The sequence below is a fragment of the Pyrus communis genome, chromosome 14 (genome assembly GCF_041283825.1).
Source record: "Pyrus communis isolate YQ-2024b chromosome 14, ASM4128382v1, whole genome shotgun sequence".
In the NCBI taxonomy this organism is placed as follows: domain Eukaryota; kingdom Viridiplantae; phylum Streptophyta; class Magnoliopsida; order Rosales; family Rosaceae; genus Pyrus; species Pyrus communis.
Window position 1 is genome coordinate 19,222,193 of NC_142578.1, and position 21,003 is coordinate 19,243,195.

General features: G+C 37.6%; 1 protein-coding gene and 1 pseudogene across 2 annotated transcripts; one reads left to right on the forward strand and one right to left on the reverse strand.

The window, feature by feature from the left end:
• Positions 1-327: 327 nt before the first annotated feature.
• On the reverse strand, positions 328-3,372 carry LOC137712165 (pentatricopeptide repeat-containing protein At1g05600-like; annotated as a pseudogene).
• A 7,851-nt stretch (positions 3,373-11,223) lies between these two features.
• Positions 11,224-19,153, forward strand: LOC137713713 (putative inactive purple acid phosphatase 16). Of its 2 annotated transcripts, none has more exons than XR_015955956.1 (5): positions 11,224-11,558; positions 12,065-12,289; positions 12,906-13,182; positions 13,346-14,954; positions 15,701-16,650. XR_015955956.1 is itself a non-coding variant. In XM_068453055.2 (5 exons), the coding sequence occupies exons 1-5, from the start codon at positions 11,297-11,299 to the stop codon at positions 18,886-18,888; spliced, it is 1,146 nt and encodes a 381-aa protein (XP_068309156.2). In that variant the 5' UTR covers positions 11,225-11,296; the 3' UTR covers positions 18,889-19,153. The 2 variants fall into 2 exon arrangements, 1 of the variants encoding a protein (XP_068309156.2); XM_068453055.2 differs by lacking the exon at positions 15,701-16,650 and adding an exon at positions 18,676-19,153 and having other exon boundaries at positions 11,225-11,558; positions 13,346-13,514.
• The last annotated feature ends 1,850 nt before the right edge of the window (positions 19,154-21,003 follow it).

Below are 21,003 nucleotides of genomic sequence, written 5' to 3' on the forward strand. Positions count from 1 at the left end.
CCCATGTTTCCTTGTTTTTCTCAATAACTCACAACAGTCCCCTATTATTTAAGGTCCCATAAGGATTTGCCTGACGCCTCATGCCTAGGCACGGCTATCCAGGGAAAGCCTTTGCCTTTTAATACATTGATCGATCGTCATCCTTTTCATACAAACACAATCCTTCAAATTTGTTCCATCTTCGGAATCATAAGAAGTATCATAGGAAACTGAAAGCTATGCTGTTGTTGTAGAAAATTCATTTTTCTAGAAAAGAGATGTCTTCTCTAGAACTACTAATTAGTCAGTGTACACAAATGGAAATGCATAAATAAGAGCAAGAAACAATTAAGAATTCTTTAATCGGTTACAAGTCTCAGAGCAAGCCTTAACATTGGCCATGCTACAACACACAGATGACACCAATGAGTTCCAAATTGAATATTCCGGTATCATAGACTGACTCATCATCTCCTCCAACCACATAACAACTTCATATTGCCAGCCCATTTTGCAAATACCCCTAATCAATCTATTGTAAGTCTCAACACAGGGCCAATGTGACTTGATCAACATCTCCTGCAATACTCGATTCACATCTAGAAATTGACTCTCATCATAAAGCCCATCGACTAGAATGCCATAAGTTTTCTTGTCAGCAAAACAACCCATTTGCTTTTCCATCTTCTTCAAATAAGAAATGGCCAGAACTGATTGCCCTTCGTTACAAAGACATCTCATAACAACATTATACACTCTTAAAGTTGGTAAATGATAGGAGCATATGTATGCAACTTTGTTATCTTGTTTCTTTGCATTTATGTCGTTAATGTCCATTTATTTTGGTAATTTATGTTATTTTTGTATTATTGTAGGTCTAGTTGGTAAAGATGACAATAAATAATCAAATGGATCAATTTGGAGCAGTTTTGGACTTGGATTGGATAACATGTGCGGATGGCATATGGGCTGAACGTTTTTGGTGTTTAAATGGTGCTAGACATGTGCTAAAATCTAGAGAAATTAAAGTTGAGGCTTGGAAGACAAGGAATTACACAGGAAAGAGGAATCATAGTTAGAGAGGAACATTATCTTATCCAAACTTATCTCATCTTATCCAGTCTTATCTTATCTCATATAACCTTATCCAACATTATCCCATTTTATCCAACATTATCTCATCTTATTTCCAGCTGCAAAAGGAATCCTTATCACACTCTAAATAATTCCCATCTGATTCTTGGAGTCCTAAGATAATTCAAACACCCTAATCCTTTTTCTCCTTGGATTCAGCCGTGCCATTTGCCCTATATAAACAAGTTGTGCCGCAAATATTAGAGGAGAGAGATTGTGCTGCAACCTGCCATTCAACCGTTGGAGTTTTCAGAGTTCTTTCTATCCTTGTTTAGTTTTAATGTTTATTTTAGATTGTTTTTCAGTTATGTTGAACATGCGTAACTAAATTTCTTTTTAGCTAGAGGTGAATTTGAGGTTGTGATCATATGTTTTATATAAATTGATTACATCCAGTTATTGTTTCATAAAACATGAATGCGATTTACCTATCTGCTTCATAGAGAACTTATTCTTGTATGTTTATTAAGGATGCATACTTAATTTGCATGCAGGGATTTGATGCTAGAATATAAGGGAATTTCACCTAATCGTTATGAACTTATATTTGCAAGTAGTAAAAGTCACTAGTCATGATTGAGTTAAGTAAATTCTTGGTAGGAGTATCATGCTTTTCATAGTTACGAATACTTCGTCAATGCTTATGATTTTCACAAAACTTAATGATCTTTGAGATGTATCTCTATCATGCTTTTCATAGTTAAGGAACTTGAGAAGAATAATTTGGTTGGGTCGCTGAGTCCAATTCAATGAACCTAGGAAAATCTGAGAGTTAATTTATGCAGTTCACAATTAATTTGGGGCATTGTTTCATGGTTTATAGAAATAATAATTGGAAATCGATTTGTATGCATATGTTTCATGTGTGGAGAACAATCCTCTAGCTAGCCTTTCACCTATATCTCGTACAAGACCTAATTCGTTTGCTGCAATTTACTTTATTTTTGTTAAAATTCGTCCAAAAATTCCCCTCAGTTCTTTTTTTGTGTTAGTCTAGCTTAGTTTTCAGTTTTTTAAGTTTAATTTGTGTTGATTAGCATCCCTCCTAATCTCCGACCTAGAACGATCCTTACTTGCTCATACTACAATTGTCTAAATTATAGGGTTTAATTTGTGTGCTAGTTTCTACCACATCAGTATATAGTTTGCCTCCTCTATTTCCTTTTTAATCACCTCGACTGCTTCCACAACTTTCTTTTCTTTACACAATGCAGTTGTTTTTGCTTCAAAGACCAACGTTGTTGGCCTATAGCCCTTATCTTACATTTCCTTGACCACTTTGTCAACCTCACAAATCTTATTTTCATTGTAAAGATCAATTGCCATAGCACTATAACTTGCCAAATTGGGAATCCCACCTCTCACTAGAGCTTCATTAATCAACAGCTTAATCATTTCCATGTCTGTGCCACTGCCATAACATCTGAAATCAAGATTTTGTCTACATCGCTTAGGGGCCTTGAGCCCCCTCCTTAATACTAAGAATTTCGACAACTTCGTCTATCTCTCCAGTATCACACAAGGCATCTAACAAGGTTCTATAAATTACAACATCTTCACCACAAACCTTCAGAGAAATTCTCCAAAACATTGAATACAACAAATGGGTCATCTCATTGAGTCTCTTATCTTCACACAACCCTTTCATCAAAATCCAGTAATTTTCCCTATATGGATTAAACTCTGATAATCCATCTCTTGAAAAACTTGCAGGGTAATATCTAAACGACCCTTTTAAACTTGCAGGGTAATATCTAAACGACCCTTTTGGCTCAAAGCAAGCATGAGCAAATTCAAGGACCCAACCTGAAAGTTCACCTCCCACCCATAACAATGCTCCATAAAAATAGGACGAGCAGCTTTAAGTTTAGATTCATTGACCATAATCTGCAAAAAGGTATTGAAAGAATGTGTCCAATTATCATAGTTGAACTTGGAAATGTTGTTAAATAGAGACACTACATCCTCCAAAAATCCAGCTTGCTAGGTTTTAATTACAGTTGCAAAAACTAAATCTTTGGATTCGCAGAAGTCGTTTATCATCTCATTAATCACATCCTTCATCTCAGCGATTCGGCCACAGTTTCCAAGAATGCTGATCATGGTGGTGTAGACTAGACCATTGTGACAGTAATTGGGATACTTAGATTTTGCTTGAGTTGAAATTTGGAGGGCCATCAACAAGTTTTTTCTGCTCTTGTATAATCTGAGAAAGATGTGTGGGTGTTAGTAGCCTAGACCCGACCATCTTATACTCATGGTTTGAAATTTGATTCAATATTGAAAACTTTCAGTTGGGCAATTTTTCAAATAGTTGGTGGGCAACTACAAAGCCTATTTTGTGAAGATTAAAAGGCAGTCATGGACTTATTGGGCGGGCCCATTGTCTTATTGACCTGCTTATAGCTTCATTTTTGCTCCTATAGATTCCTTATCGTCTTGTTGAACTAGTTGCATCAACGAACTAATTGTTGTGTTTTTGTTTCTGGCTAGTTTTGGTCGAGTTGCTGTTGTGTTTTCATTTTGCTGCAGTGTTATATGAAATCCAAGCCAATAGATTAAACATTAATAATTAATTAAAATAACTAGTAGGGGCGAAACAATTTGTTTATTAGTCAAGAAGAAATTCACTATTGGTGTAGGCTTATTTGACCGAACTGTATTTAGGATAGAGAGGGATGGGGCCAGCGGCAACAGAAAGAGAAGAGAAAGATGTAGTTTTGAGATGTGTGTTGCTTCACTCCATTGTGCCTTTATTTATAGCAGTAGGGAAGGTTAAATCCTTACCCTATTAGGATTACAACTCTAATATGAATTAAACTACTAAAGGGAATATAAAAGATACTCTTAGATACACTAGGATTTACACAATCACATTCATAATCCAATAGGATTGCAACACTTCCCCTTGAGTGTGTAAATACTCAAACAAAACATCGCATCAGATCTTTAGCAAATAAGGTAGAACAGTTGATGAAGTCGTCAGCACAATTGGTGAATGCAAGTCTCAAATTTAAAAGAAAGTATGCATGTGTAGTAAAAATCACAAAACCTTGCTATGGTAACCTAAGGTAGGTAAAAACCCATAGACTAAGGAGAAAAGTGAGAAGTATGCATAATGTCTAAAACAAATGTCAAAAAGGATGAAAGTAGTGAACTCAACGGAGTATGATCATCCCAGGATGGGTACCTCATCAAAACCTCGTTAGGTAGCAAAAACCTAGTGGGAAAAATGATCCTAATCGTAGAAAAAAGAGTACATTAAGATCAAGTGAGTATGCTTCAGGATACTCCCCCTGAGTTAGACATAACTTCCAAATAAGAGAACTACAAGCAATTCAACTTAGATAATTTATGCATACCAATTCCTTGGACGAGCTTTTGAAAAGTAGACTTGGTGAATAGATCGGTTGGGTTGTCCTGGGAACGAATTTGCTTGACTTTAATGTTCTGATGTTGTTGTTACTGGTGAGAATAAAAGAACTTTGGCGTTATGTGATTGGAGTTGTCTCCCTCGATGCATCCCTTCTTTAACTACTCGATACATCCTGCATTGTCTTCAAAGATTGTCGTAGGAAGGTTAATGGCGGAAGAAAAACTACTAGTGCTTCGAATATGTTCCATGATTGCTCTCAACCAAAAGCACGCACGTGATGCTTTATGTAGGGCGAGAATCTCAGCATGGTTCGAAGAAGTCGTAACTAACGTTTGCTTGGTAGACTTCCAAGATGTAGAGGTGTCTCCAACAGTAAAGACATAGCCCGTTTGAGAACGTGCCCTATGTGGGTCAAATAGATAACCATTATATGCATCACCAATGATGCGAGAATCAACCCGAGGATCGAGGGGGCGGTGGCTCCTCTCGAGGATTCATGGGTGTAGAACAAGCCCAAATCTGTCGTACCTTTGAGGTAGCGGAAAATGTCTTTAACACAATTCCAGCGTCTGCGTGTAGGCGCGTTGTTGTATCTAGCCAAAAGATAAATAGCGTAGGAGATGTTAGGTTTAGTGCATTGAGCCAAGTACAATAAAGCATCAATTGCACTTAGATATGGAACTTCAGGCTCCAAAATCTCTTCCTCATCCTCCTTGGGACGGAAATGATCTCGTTTAGCATTATCCTCATTAAAACGTCACAACACCTTATGGGTGTAGTTCGATTGATGTACTAAGATTCCATTCGAACAACGCTCGATCTCTAGGCTGAGACAATATCGAGTTTTCCTAAGATCTTTCATCTCAAATTCCGATTTCAAGTGAACGGCAATTTCCTCAAGGTTTGCAAGAGTTCCGATGAGGTTCATGTCGTTGACATAAACTTCAACCATCGCAAATCCGGAATGTGACTTCTTAATGAACATACTTGGGCATTGTTCATTGTTCACATAACCCTGACTCGTCAAATATTCACTCAGACGGTTATACCACATTCACCCGGATTGTTTTAATTCGTAGAGTGATCTACTCAATCTAATCGAGATAGTGTTCCGTGGTCTAGAACTATTTGAACCAGACAATGGAAGTCCTTCTGAAACTTTTATGTAGATTTCCGTATCTATATCCCCATAGAGATACACGATTACCACGTCCATAAGCTGCATATTCAGTTTTTCAGAAACTATCAACTTGATAAGGTAGCAGAACATTATGACGTCCATTACGGGGGAATACGTCTTTTCATAATCAATCCCAGGGCGTTGAGAGAAGCCTTGCGTTATGAGGTGTGCTTTGTATCGCACTATTTCATTCTTCTCATTAGACTTCATCACGAAAACCCACTTGTAGCCCACGGGCTTCACATGTGGTGGAGTATGAGCTACAGGCACAAACACCTTACGTTTCGTGAGCGAATCAAGTTCAACCTAATTGCTTATTTCCAGTTTAACTAATCCGTTTTACGTTGACATTCATCAATGGAACATGGTTCAATATCATCGCTAAGCATGACGTCAGAAGCAACGGTATACGCGAATACATCATCGACAATCATCTCATTCCGATTCCAAACCTCATCCAATACTGTGTAATGGATCGAAGTCTCACGATTCTAGGGAGGCCGGTTTGTCTCATCTAAGACATCACTATAATCTAGAATAACCTTATGCGTGGGAACAAATGAGTAAGCAATGGTCATATTTAGACTAGGGTCACTAGTTTGTGCCGTTTTCCTTTTCTGGGGTTGTGAATCCTTTGAACCAGGGGGCCTAAAAGGCTTTAGGGTAGGAGCAGGTGATTGGCTAACTGCCAGTGTACCGGGCCACGTGGAAAGTGTGGTTGCCTGACCCTCAGGGACGGTGCGGCCTTCCAAGGCAGTGTTACGACATACATTAAGTACGTCCATCCTTGTAGGTGCATTTGCAGCAGGTATATGTGATCTCGTCATCTTTGCTCGATTAGTAAAAGTATCTGACATGCTTTGAACGATGCTCTGAAGATCTAGAATGTGTCACACTTCAGTCTCTGAAGATCTAGAATGTGTCACACTTCAGTTTCAGACTGAAGTGTGCGGGGATCTAAATCAAACATAGTGGGAGTAATCCACAATAATTTACGACGTTCTACATGAACTTTAGTGATCTTATCTCCTCCTAATGACGGGAAGACTGTCTCATCGAAGTGAGAATCCACAAAACATGAGGTAAAGAGATCTCATGTTAAGGGCTCTACGTAGCGAATAATGGATGATGAATCATAATTGACATAGATTCCTATTTTTCTTTAAGGACTCATTTTGGTACGTAGTGACGGCGTTATTGGCACATATACTGCGCACCCAAACACACGTAAATGCGAGATGTCAGGTTCATATCTAGTAACCAACTGTAACGGTGAATGAGGTTGGGTAGCATGGGGCTCATGCGAACCAACATAGCTGTGTGCAATATTGCATGGCCCCAAGCAGATACTAGCAAGTTGGTTCGCATAACCAAAGTCCGAGATATCGTTTGAAGGAACTTTATGAAAGCTTATGCCAGGGCATTTTGAGTGTGAACATGAGGTACATGATGTTCAACATCAAACCTAATAGACATTCAATAATCGTCAAAGGTCTGTGACATTAACTTTCCAACATTATCCAGTCGAATCGACTTAATCGGATAATCAGGGTGGTGAGCCCTAAGCTTAATAATTTGTTCTAAGAATTTTGTAAATACATCATTGTGTGTGGACAATAAGTAGACATATGACCATCGCACCGATTCATTAACCAACACCATGAAGTATCTACATGGTCCGCATATTGGTTAGATTGGTCCACAAATATCCCCTTGAATCCTTTGAAGAAACTTAGGGGATCGTGAATAATCTTTGTAAGTGAGGGTTGAATGTTCAACTTCCCTAGGGAGCATGTTTTGCAAAACGGATGATCGGGATAAGATTTCAAGTGATGCCCATGTGATACTATGAGGATATGACACATCATATCTCGTTCGGGGTGTCCCATTTGATCATGCCAAAACAACAAAGTGGTATGGAATTCGGTCATAGGGCTGGCCATGTGATAGGTCTCAATTGCACGAATGGTTGTTATGTACAACCCATTCGGGAGACGTTCCAGCTTCTCATGAATACGCTTCTGGTCATATTTGTAAGAAGTGATACAAAGAAATTCAGAACCATACTCTTCAGTGGTTTCAACATGATATTGATTATCTCGAATATTTCTAAAAGTCAGCAACGTTCTTCCAGAACGTGGAGAATATAATGCCTTTTTAATGGTTAATTCAGTACCATTAGACAACATTATACGAGCATTTTCATATCCTTCTATTAGGTTGGATGAGCTTGAAAAGGTTGTCAGAGGTACATTTTTAGGTATAAAATTAGTAAAATATTGTTTTTCACACAATATGGTGTGCGTGGTGGCACTATCAGCCAAACAACTAACTTCTCCACAAGTCATACCTAGAAATAAATTAATTGAATCAGTCACATGCATAAATATAATTCCATTCATTCAATTGATCAATTCGAGAAATAATATCCATAAAATAATTGTCCATAATTCAAAACAAACCAAAACCAAACAAATAATTCCAAAGACTTAGAAAAATTGTCCGAAAATTAAAACATAAACCTCAAAATTTAGGGGGGGGGGGTGGGGTTCGGCCACTAGGGGTGTAAAACACCCTAACATGTCTTTAGAAAAATAAAACTTTATTCTTCCATACGAGCGGATGCCTCCTAAAAATCTGAAACCTCTAAAGTTGTAGTAGTATCTTCGGGAAGTTCTACAAGCACAAAGTTAGACTCACGATGGGAATGATACTTGGCAATGGCCTCGGGGTTAGCTTGGCATATGCGTGACCAATGATCCTTTGATCCGCAGCGATAACACATGTCTATTTCAATGGAAGCCGATTGAACGATAGTTTTTCCCTTGTTCTTGAAGTTTAAGGCTTCAGGTGCAAGGGATTGGCACTTCTGGGTCAAATTTCCTCCATTGGGTGGGCCTCTGTTTTGTTGACCTTGGGCCCGTGGTGGGGCTTGCTGCCTATTTCCACGGCCATAACGAGGTTTCCATCGGTTGTGGCTGCTAAAATTGGTCGCATGCGCTTCAGGCACAATGTTCGCACCAGCGGGTCGAGCTTAATGATTCTTCACCAAAAAATGGTTGAATCAATCACATGGCATATCACAAAAGGTAGCTGTAAGGCCATTTTCCTGAAGTCAGCTGAAAACTTGCGCCATAGGGAAAAGTAAAACAAATATCAAATCCGAAAACTTGGTGAACTTTTGTGCTCTATATTGTTGTTGCATGACAGTATTGGTGGCATTGAAGGTCGAATAGGTCTTTTCAAGGAGATCTTGTTTGGTTAAGTCCTCTTTACAGAACTTAAGCAATGATTGGATTCTACAAACTTCAGAGTTGTATTCATTCATGGACTTAAAGTCTTGGAAGCATAAATGTTGCTAGTTGTGTCTTGCTTCAGGCAAGTAAATGTCTTTCTGGTGATTGAAACGATCGGCTAGAGCGAGCTAGAGGGTACATGCATCTTCCTTTGTGAAGTACTTAGTCTATAGTGCATCATGGATGTGTCCACGAATGAAGATCATAGCAATAGCTTTCTGAGATTCATTGTTGGTTGGTTATTCGATAGTAGCTCTAAGACTCTTTGCAGTAAGACGAAGCTTTACGTCTTGAACCCACTTTAGGTAGTTTCTTCCATAGACTTCCAGAGCGGTGAAATCAAGCTTGTTCAAGTTCAACATGTCCCTAAACAGAGGATACAAGATATGTATTGGTTTAATTTAAACATGAAAGCTACGGGTTTCATGTGGTAAGTTTTGAATGAAAACTGCGGGTTTTCAAAAGCACTAAATTCAAAACTACAGGTTTGATTTAGCTATGAACATTTAGTTCATATATAGGGGTACCTGCAAGAACACATAATACAATATACAATAAAGCGTAGGGGGTTTGTGGTTGCTTCAAGAACCCAAGTCTGAGTGCTTCAGGACTACGAAAGATAGTCAACGGTTCAAAGAAACGAAATAATTTATTGAATCGTTAATTGCCAAAAAGTGAAATTCAGGTCAATAATTTTGGATTAATTGTCAGATTAATGGACTGCTGGTCACTTTAATTAATTCAATAGATCGGACCATACAGGGTCGATTGTAAAAGTAAAAATAATTATAACATTTGGGTTAAAATTATAGAAAATGCCATAAAATAACATTGGATTCGAAAAACCATAGCCCAATAGCATTAGGCTTGGGTGCCGTGAGTAGGGCAAGGCCCTAAAAAGGCTTTGTGGGCCATAGGTTGCTGCAGGGTAGCCCGATCATGGTTGTAGTCCACAGGTCGTGAGTCTGGGATAAGCCCAGCAGCAAAATTGCTAGCTTTGGTTTTGGGGTGGTCTAGGCAAGCTCGGCCGCATGGGCTGGCTTATGGTGATCACGAGCCGAGACTGTTGGCCAACAGGCTTTAGGCATGTTGGTGTAGGCCAAGGCTTCATGCCCATTTGTAATTTGACCTAGGCCTAGGCCTAGTTGTAGTTTAATGGCAGCAAGCCCAAAAGGCTATTACAATCCGTCCAAGGTGTCAAAAATGACACCGTTCCAAGGGTATTCTCCACGTGGCTGGGCTGCAGGACAACGCGATGGTTTAGCGATGGTGCCACAGTGGTGCGGTGGCGGTGCTACATAAATCCTATTTTCCTTTTTCTTTTTTCTTTTTGTTGTCGTTTTGTTTTCCGAATTGCTTCTAAATTAATTTCGATGTTTTGACTCACAAATTCCACATAGCATAATTGCGTATTGCATTAACAATTATATATATTGACAAAAATATATGAACATATATATACAATATATATATTTGAAAGGAAAATATAAATATAGTGGGTTCATGCATCATAAGGAATGTTTTCATGCTTCAAGGCTTTTTCAAATTTCTTAATTTATTTTAGAAGAATCTAATTGACAAAAAATAATTAAAAGCCTTTCGATGTTGTAGAAGAGAGCCTTCTCCATGATCCTTTAGTTCTTGACAAGATTGTGCTAATAATGTGTTGGGCCTATTTGACTGAACTGTATTTAGAACAGAGAGGGAGAGGGACTGGTGGCAACAGAGAGGGAAGATAGAGATGTAATTAGGAGGTGTGTGCTGTTTCACCCCATTGTGATGTAATTAGGAGGTGTGTGCCGTTTCACCCTATTGTGCCTTTATGCATAGTAGTAGGGAATGTTAAATCCTTAACCTATTAGGATTACAACTCTAATAGGAATTAAACTACTAAAGTAAATATACAAGATACTCCTAAATACACTAGAATTTATACAATCACGTTCCTAATCTAATAGGACTGCAACAACTATATCCTAGTATTGACAGGTTTTTCTATATTATTTTGTTATAGGAAAGTGATTTATTTATTTTTTGAATAAACAATATTATTTACATTAAGGGAAGGGGATGAACTTATCCTCATAATGGTTAACAATAATATGGTTCAAACTTGTCTGTAGCGATAATTGAATATATGACATCTCACTCACAAGTGAAGAAAAATACTACTAAAGCGTTACACAAGTACTTTCCCACCGAAAAGGAATATGCCGCCTCTTTCTCACCAAAAAGGCCATAGGCATCGTCCTCGTCTCATAAGGAATATGCCGTCGTTAACATTAAACACGACAGCACGACAGCGCGCCTGCAGCCCTGCTTTACTGCGTCATGACAGAGACGGGGCAATTCTTGTTCTTCACATCATGTCTATACATCATCATCATCTACTCTCTGATCATCTCCGTCGTCGTCGCTCTACCCACCAGGGCAGAAGGTTACGATCTACGGCCGGGCGCAGCAGGTGCACCGTTCAAGATCGCTCTGTTCGCCGACCTGCATTTTGGAGAGGCCGAGTCCACCGACTGGGGCCCTCTCCAGGATGTCAATTCTACTAGAGTCATGTCCTCTATACTCGATCATGAAACCCCAGGTGACCAAAACAAGTTATCTCAATTCTCATTAGCCGTTTCTCATGTTTTAGTGTATGCATATAACTTCCATGTTGTCTAGCCACTTAGTGCTGGTATTCTCTTCATTTGTAAGTGAGAGGTGTTAGGTTCAATTCTCGTCAAAGATAAATTTGAATTGCAGCCCATTCAGGCTTAGCTCCCTTGATTCTCGGTTCATTTTATTCAACCCAAACGTTAAGAAAAAAAGGTGTGCGGTAGAGCAAGAAAATAAGCGTGCGGAAATCACTTAAGGGAAATCAAGTAAGGACGATTCATAGCTTTCGAAGAAAGCCAACACACGAAAAAAAGTACTTCCTGTCAGTGTGACGATCTTTTGTTTAGGCTTCTTTACAATGTGATATATTTTGTTCAATAAATTTTCAAAGTTTTCCCTGTGGTTCTGTTGCAGTAAGTAAACCATGCTTCCATCATTTCACCAATGTTCATATAGCAATCATATATCTAATGAATGGCACGTACATTGCAGAATTTGTTATCTATCTTGGAGATGTCATCACGGCTAATAATATATTAATTAGAAATGCAAGCTTGTATTGGGATCAGGCAATTTCTCCAACAAGAGCCAGGGGTATTCCTTGGGCCAGTGTGTTTGGGAACCATGATGATGCAGCATTTGAGTGGCCGATTGAGTGGTTTTCGGCTCCTGGAATTCCTAAAATTCATTGTCCTGTAGCCAATTCATCATGCTCAGGTGAATTAGAAGTTTGATCTAATATGTGTTCACAATTTTGATCAACTTGTTTGCTTTTGCTTAGTACTTCTTAATACTGACTAATTTCTCCACTTTTAGCATTGACGACCTCTTTCTGTAGGCTTATTTCAAAATCTGGAATCGAAACATAAACATATAAAAGAAAGTCACCCACATCAACTTTTTTTCCACGAACATTGCCATTCACATTAAAGTGTCAACTTTTATTTTTCTTACTTTGTTCGTTCTAGGCTGCAAAAGTAATGTTGTTATACATTTGAATGAAAGCATTCAAATCTGTGTTTGATGAACCGAAAAACAGGAGACTCTTGACAGTTTCTGATATCTGTTACTTTAGGAGTATCAACTACTGTTCCATTTATTCAATCCCTTTGCATTGTATTGCCTTCAATTGTAATCATATTTCTTTGAAACATTGAGTTTGATCGATGCAAACAAAATATGTCAATGCCATCATAAAGTTTGATTCTCTTCTCACAATTGATTTAGGTAAGTTATACTTTTAGGAGAATAATCACTAAGAATAATTGTTATTTGTTATACTTGTTCTAGAATAATCAGTAAGAGATCTCTTACAACGCCATCTGATCTGTAGGGAAAGAAGACTGTAGCTTCCAGGGAACTCAACGTTTGGAGCTAATGAAAAATGAGATTGAGCTTAATATGCTATCACATTCTAGATATGGACCGAAGGGGCTTTGGCCTAGTGTATCCAACTATGTCCTCCAAGTTTTGTCATCAGAAGATCCCAAGTCAGCTGTGGCATTTTTGTACTTCCTAGATTCTGGTGGTGGTTCCTACCCAGAAGTTATATCCAGCGCCCAAGCAGAATGGTTCCGGCTGAAAGCTCTAGAGATTAACCCTGATTCAAGGTAGAAAAGTATGGAAGTATTACCTGATACCATTGTACATCTTTCATCTTATTAATGAGTATATGTTTACTGCTCTTTTCTCAGAAGAATACAAAATTGATTCACAGTACTAAATCTTCTTTTTATTTTTACTCTTTTATTTCTTGTCAATCAAATTTTGCAGTGTCCCAGAGATAATCTTCTGGCATATACCAAGTCGTGCATATGAGAAAGTTGCTCCAAAGTTCGGCATACACAAGCCTTGCGTGGGTTCACTTAACGAAGAGCAAGTAGCACCTCAAGAAGCTGAAATGGGTATGATGAAACTTTTGGCCAAAAGGAAATCTGCCAAGGTGAGATCAAATCTTATGCCTCCCATAAAAATTTTTCATACGTAGGTTTGGTCATAGATGAGCATGCTTACCCTACATGCATGAATCCAGGTGGGAGACACCTGTGAAGATTTGAAAAAGGGTACAATGTCCTTGTAGTAACAGACAAACGCACACGTAATGAACTAATACACGCATACAGACACCTTCTTTACATTTATCTATAAATTTAGGTTAATAAAATACAGGGACAAACACAATTTAACTGTATCATAAGCTAGATATGCTTAGAATGGATTAACTTGTATATGATTTCGAGAGCGTTAGACTTTAACATCTGAAGTTTATACGAATTTGTTAAGCTCTATATGCTTTTGTTTTTCTTTTGAAGTGCATCAGTGGGGTGGGTGTGAGGAATGTTTCCTTGAAGTACAATAAGCGTCTCCAGTCTACCGGTCACCAATTGGTTTTGGCTGCTCCAACTTTGACAATGTATCAAATTGCAAGGCCCAATTTAGCCACAAATTGTCCATGTCACCCAATTATCCACATGTTTGGTTTAGTCTGGCTTTAGGTGATGCGACGTGCTAGGAATATAAAAATCTCATGTCGGCTATTTTAAGCCTTGCATCAAATTATAGGAAACTTTGTCCCTCTCCCACCAAGGTCAATTAGTTTTAGGTTCGACGTTCCAACTTTAACATGGTACAACACCTGCTCTGATTATAAAACTGTTTTCTTGGAAATTATGGAAAAATTTCATGAAAATATTAAAAAATGGTGAATTTTTGTGGATGTACCCAATTATGAAAATTTGTCACTTCTAGTCTATGAACGTGGAAATTCTAATTCCATGGACCAGAACTTAGCATAGACTAGAATCAAAGTGAAGACTTGAAGGCCTCGAGAAACCACGAGACATGAAGAAGATCAAGTCATATGCAATAAGACTTGCATCAGCAGAAGGAGGTCATCATCAAGGCAGATGTTATGTCTAGCGAGTGCAGGACTTTACCCATATTTTTCGTATAGGTCAATTCTAGGACTCAAATAGCGGCATAGGTGGAACCCTGGAAGAGAAAAGGCCAAAAAAGATCCAACCTTCTGTAGGCCTGCTATGATCAACCCGACCAAGAGCTTTTGAGGTTCAGTCACTCTGGCCAGTGGAATAGTTGACTTAAATGTTTAACAGTCGAATGAAATGTCCTAGCTGACCGCTGATAGTGAGCAGTCTGAATGAAATGTCCCTACATACCCAATGGACTAGTCGAGGGACTACTAAAGAAATTCAACTGTATCTGCAACAGTTTGAAAAAATATAACCGCGTAATCTGCCTTAACTAATTGTTGCGGAGATGATTTTCAGAGTTTTTAAGGCCTAAAGACTCTAGTCCATTCCTTCTTTAAGGAGGATTTGAAGTACATAGCATCTGTTTATTTTAGTTTGTTAGGCTATTCCAGGTAATCCCATGCCCGGTTTTTGCATTGGTAGGATAGGAACAGAGAAAACACCCTAGTCGCTCATAGAATGGGTATATTATCAATTTCCCCCCTGAACTTGTGACCATTGGCCAATTTCCCCCCTGAACTTTAATTTTGGCCAATTTCCCCCCTCAACTCTCATAATTAGTCAATTCCCCCCCTGAACTTTAATTTGGCCAATTTCCCCCCTCAACTCTCAAAATTAGTCAATTTGCACCCTACTGTTAATTTTTTTTTTTTTTAATTTTCCATCTATTCTTTTCTTAATTTTCAATCTTTCTAATAGCTTCCAACAAAGTACTAAAATTAACATAAACTCACCTGCATAATATAGGGTAAAATGTACAAAAACATAATACAGTTAGTATGTGACATGGGTTGATTATAAGAAAAAGTTATGAATCGGGTTTAAAGCATGTAGAAGAAGAAATAATAACAAAAAGAAATAATAATCCTAAACTCATGGATCAAACCTATTTCAATAAAATGGGTTATTCTTAATAAGGAGTCGAAAATTATGAATAGACTAGCCATTTTTTTACTAAAGCTCGATTCTCCGCAATTTACTTGAACTTAGCTTTCACTTTTATAAAGAAAATTGTCCTAGTCAATTGCGGAGATGATTTTCAGAGTTTTTAAGGCCTAAAGACTCTAGTCCATTCCTTCTTTAAGGAGGATTTGAAGTACATAGCATCTGTTTATTTTAGTTTGTTAGGCTATTCCAGGTAATCCCATGCCCGGTTTTTGCATTGGTAGGATAGGAACAGAGAAAACACCCTAGTCGCTCATAGAATTGTGAAAAACAGTAGCTATCTAGCCACTATTTCCGGAGGGTGTTATGTTGACGTTTTTTGTTGTTCCTATGTGAACAAAGCTAATTTAGTTTCAACTTTTCAAAATCTTTGGGCTAAATACTTGTATTGGTTTTACTCTTTACTAATTCTACGAATTCTTTAGACTCTTTATAATTTGAGCTGCCATGGTGTTTGTCAAGTCATTATGGTTTACTCTCAATATCGCTTTTTGCGTTCTATGGAAATTGATATTGGTTTGTTCTGGTGACTTGTGTTGATTTTTGTCACTTACTACATGAATTGTAAAACAAATCATTTCCCTGTGATTCTTGTCCAAAACATAACATATCAATTATCATTGTAACATCTGTTTGTGTCAACCGCAACCGATGAATTTTCCTATCATGAGAAAATTCAAAACTGGATTAGGTGAGTTGTTGAGTAAGAGAGTAAGTGGTCCTGTATAGAGAAACTGCAAAGAGTAAAAGTCAGGAAATGCACACCCTCCAAGTTCTAGGACAATTTTACTTCAGGAAATGCATGTTCTATTATTTTTCCCTGTCATCAACAAAATAGTTGTTCACTCTCCGTCATCTCGAAACTGTTCGATGGATCAACCAGGTTTCAGTCTGTCAGTTGATTCTTTCTACATCCTGCTTTAACTTGCCCCTTACATTTGGTTTATACCCTGGAGACTTGGAAAGTGCTGTGATCTCAGCTATGAATTCTGCCCCTATTGTATACAAGACCTGTGTAAATTGCCGAGTCGGGCGGAACCTTCTGTACCAATATGGTTTTGTTTGTAGGGCAAGCAAGCCAATCCTAAAGCAAATTTGTTGTATTTTTCATCTTACATGGTGAAGAATCAGTGTTTAATAAAATGTTTGAGCTGAATGGTTTGTTTGCTCTCAATGCAAGCAGGAGTTTCCTAGTCTATTTTCTGCAAACAATTTGCAAAACAAATAAAATGGGCCTCGGCCCATTTAATTAAAAGCTACTAAAACCTTTTTGTTTTTGAGAACCCAGGCCTCACTTTTCGTGGATGGTCATTTTTATCCGTATTTTTTCAAAAGATTTTCTCACACGCTTTTTTCATGAAAATGACCTGCCTAAAATCACAACTATTTTATAAAGTAGGAAATGAATGCTTTGTGTCATTTAAGCTTTTCTCACAATAATAATTAACAATGGATTTTTAATTTTTTTTATTTTTTTGGTGACCGAGTAAGATATTGGAGAAAACTAAAAAGTCGTACAGTTAATGTTGGAGGAAACAAAATCGTGGTACATGAACGACAGGGAATGATCTAATTAACACCTTGCCAAGAGATTTCAAGATTATGACCGTCATCAAACATTGGCAAGCCATATATGTAAAGGGTAGCTTACTAGCTTGACATGCTTCTCAAATTCTCCTATTTCGAAGAATCCATAGCCACGATTTGCAAATCTGTATGCACAGGTAATTTGGGATGGGAGGCAAAGCTTCCTTATGAAATACAAAAACCAAGCCTTTTACAAAAATTAAAGGATGAAGAGAGGCGAGTTTGTTTTGGTAGGGGGAGAGGTACAACGAGAAGTTGTTTCCTTGTTAGAAATATTTTAGGGAGTAAAAGTTAATGTGGGTGGGACTGAATAAATTTAGGGAGGGAAAGGAACTTTTTAAAAAGCAAATACATTCTTCTCGCTACACCTCAGTCTAGCGAGAAAATAAATTTCTTTCGCCAGTTTAGGGGAACAAACCTGCCTCATTTTTTGCAAGAACTACATAATTTTCTGGCTGAAATCAGTCACTAAGGGAAATAAATTTCTAATTTTTCTTGCTAAAAGACATTTTGTTGTAGTGAATCTCTAGCTTTTATTTGTTATCTGGTCAACGTTTAAACTAGTTATTATGTCAAACAAGGTAGTTATGCATGACTATTACAAAACGTTTCCATTTTCATGAAGCCATGCTTTCACTGTCCTCACGGTTTTAGTTTATCAATTGGTATGTCTCCATGAAAGATTCTTCGCAAATATCTTGTTGGATCAAAACGAGTTGGTCAAGTGCTAATAACCTATTAGGCATGGGTTTCCTATCTTCCTTTCAAATATCTGTGTGTTTGTGTTCTTGTTCACATGGGATGTTGCACAATCGGTTACCCCACATTTGTAGTTTATTACTAAGGTTATGTTGGGTTTTGCTATGCTTGTCAGAATTGATCGGAAGTCCATGTTTATGTTGATCCTTTCTTGCTTTTTTGCCAATAAAAGGTTGAATTAGAGAGTCTAGTTCGTTCCTTCTTTTTCTTTAAGTGGGAGCAAGCATCCGTTCGTTCTAGTTTGTTAAGCTATTCCAGGTAATTCCATGCCCCATTTGTACAATGACAGGCGCAAAGAAAACACCTGAATCACTCGTTGATATTGTAAAAACTAGTAGCTAACAACTTTGCCTGGGGTGTTGATGTTTAGGTTTTTGGTTTTCCCTTCAAACCCTTGTTGGTTACTGTTTTTTAATTCTTGGTAATCATAGAGTTAATGAAACTCATATATTAGTTGAGTTACCGTTGTTTGTTGTTCCAGTGTGAATAAAACTACATTAGTTTAAGGTTGTAGGCATCTGGGGGGAACTTGTAAGTCCCGTTAGGCAATGATCAAAAACCTTAATTAATTACTTGGATTAGTTTGTTTCGTGTGCCAGAGTTCATTAGGCTTTTAATAATGTGAGAGGCCATGGTGTTTGTCAAAACGCTATCGGTTTACTTTCAATATTGCTTTTTGTGTTGTGGTAGACGGAAATTGATATTGACCTAAGATGGTGCAACTTATACGATAGTATGATGATTTTAGATTGAGCTATACAGTAACACATTGTGAAACTCATGAGCCTCTGTGGTAACCAATTTTCCTTGGGTTTGCGGCAGGCAATATTTGTAGGACACAACCATGGCTTAGACTGGTGCTGTCCCCATAAAGAATTGTGGCTATGTTTTGCTAGGCATACCGGTTATGGCGGTTATGGAAACTGGGATAGAGGAGCTAGAATTGTGGAAATCACTCAAAAGCCTTTCTCTGTTAAATCTTGGATAAGAATGGAGGATGGCAATGTCCATAGTGAAGTTGTCTTGAGTCCCTGAAAACTTTTTCATTCTAATTTTATGTCCCATTGCAATAGAGAGAGAAGTTTTCCATCTTTACAAAAGTACAATAAAATAACATGAAAATAAATAATATGTATACATACACATGACCGTACATCTCTCTGTATATAAACCGTATACATTTTGTTTATTCACCACCGCATAATATATGTATAAACAATATGATATGATGCGTAGATACTGCAATGCCAGAAATAAATTTCAAATTCTGGGTCGTGACCCTACGTTTTCTATGTGACTACATATAACTTTGCAGCTTTTATTTAGTAGGTTGATTCGAAGATCAAGAATGTGTCACACTGTTTATACCTACATTTGGCATCTTCTACATAGCATGGTCATCATTTTGAATTTAGTCATAGTGAAAAAAAGAAAAGAAAAAAAGAATTGAGTCATAATCACCAATCATAACATTCATGGAGGAAATTATTTGCAAATTGAAGACAAAGACATCATCATATTTGCCATTGAGTAAAATATATTTTGAATTTTGTAATGGAAATAAATCAAGGCTTGAGAGGCCATTTAGTATTACGGTTTAGTGGTATTTCTCTTCACTTGTAAGTGAGAGATCTTTGGTTCGATTCTTATCAAAGAGGAATTTGAACCACACACATTATTGCTAACCTATTGTAAGGCTAAGTCTAAACCCTCTTCTTAGTGTAGACAATATCGTTTGTTTAAAAAAAAAAAAAAAAAAATCAAGGCTCAATAGGCAATCAAGGGGCATTCATTGAGAGTGGATGATCTCAATTAGTATATAGGATCCTCTAGGTCAGTCTTAGAGGTCTCCGACCATTACATTCAACTCATCTTTTTAGTGTCTCTGCACCAACGTGCTTTATCTTTTTTTATAATTTTTTTTAATATATATTCAAAATGTATCCTTATCTTTCTATTTCGAATTAATTTTAGTTCCTGCAAATTATTTTCTCGCACCTAGCGTAATTTATTTTATCGCACTTAAAGTAAAAGTTATTCTCTCAAACTTTGAATCATGCCGCAGGGACAACACCCATCTCAAAAGTCCTTGCACCCAAGGCGTAGAGAACCTACTGCTGAGATGGGTTCCTTTCTTGGTTCCCAGTCACATTTCATACCGTAACTAAAATATCCAACTTTATTCATTTGGCCTTAGACAACCATTTGGCACGCCTGCAACACAAACTTGAAGGGCAAAGAGATCCCGAAATCTTTGACTTATTGGCTGAGGCTGATTTTAGACCAACATGGCACCAAACACCAAAACGTTGTTATGGAACCAAATTATTTCTTCTACCCGAAATGACTACCACCAAGGTGTGACAGGGTATTATGAGCCAAATTAAAATTATAATCGAACTGAAACACGACCGAGTCATTGGTTAACACAATATCTCAATCTGGAGTAAGGCAAAATTTAAGGAGCACAACTCTAGTCAAGACTTCAGACCCTCAAAGTGAATTATTCGTGCAAGTTTACGCGCTAAATTCAGAAGCAAAGTAGTTTAGGGGTAAATGGCAATAGGGTGCCGGTTCACCCAAAACTATGATATGTAGATTTTATTTTCCAAGAAATTAGGAATCCCAAATTAAATAGAAGCTCGTTTTGGTACTGTGTGTCTAATATGTGACATAAATAGAGTGAGAAAAAACATCTCTCCAAAAAAACACAACATCTCCTTCAATCGTCTTATATATTTACTGTCAAACTCAAGAACTCGTGAAACGAACAAACATGCTCATCGAGTAAAATCAATACCCGATTTCAATTATAAATTTTGTAAGGTGAAATACGATGTAACGTTATTATTCATAATTTAAACCAGGACGAGATGAGAGTGTAGTGGCGGAGTGAAAAACAAGACTATGAGGACACAAATTTGGCAAAGTAGCTTAAGCCAAGCGAATGAACCATTCATAGTATAATGCATAAAGTGAGCTAATGACACCTAGCTTGCTTCCCAAGGAAAACTAGAAAATTAGGTTGAATGTAATGGCAATTAATCTTGAATGAAGCTATGCAGTTTGCAACAATTTAGGTTTAATAACACATTTAGTATTACGGTCTAGTGGTATTCCTCTTCACTTGCTAGTAAGAAGTTTTAGGTT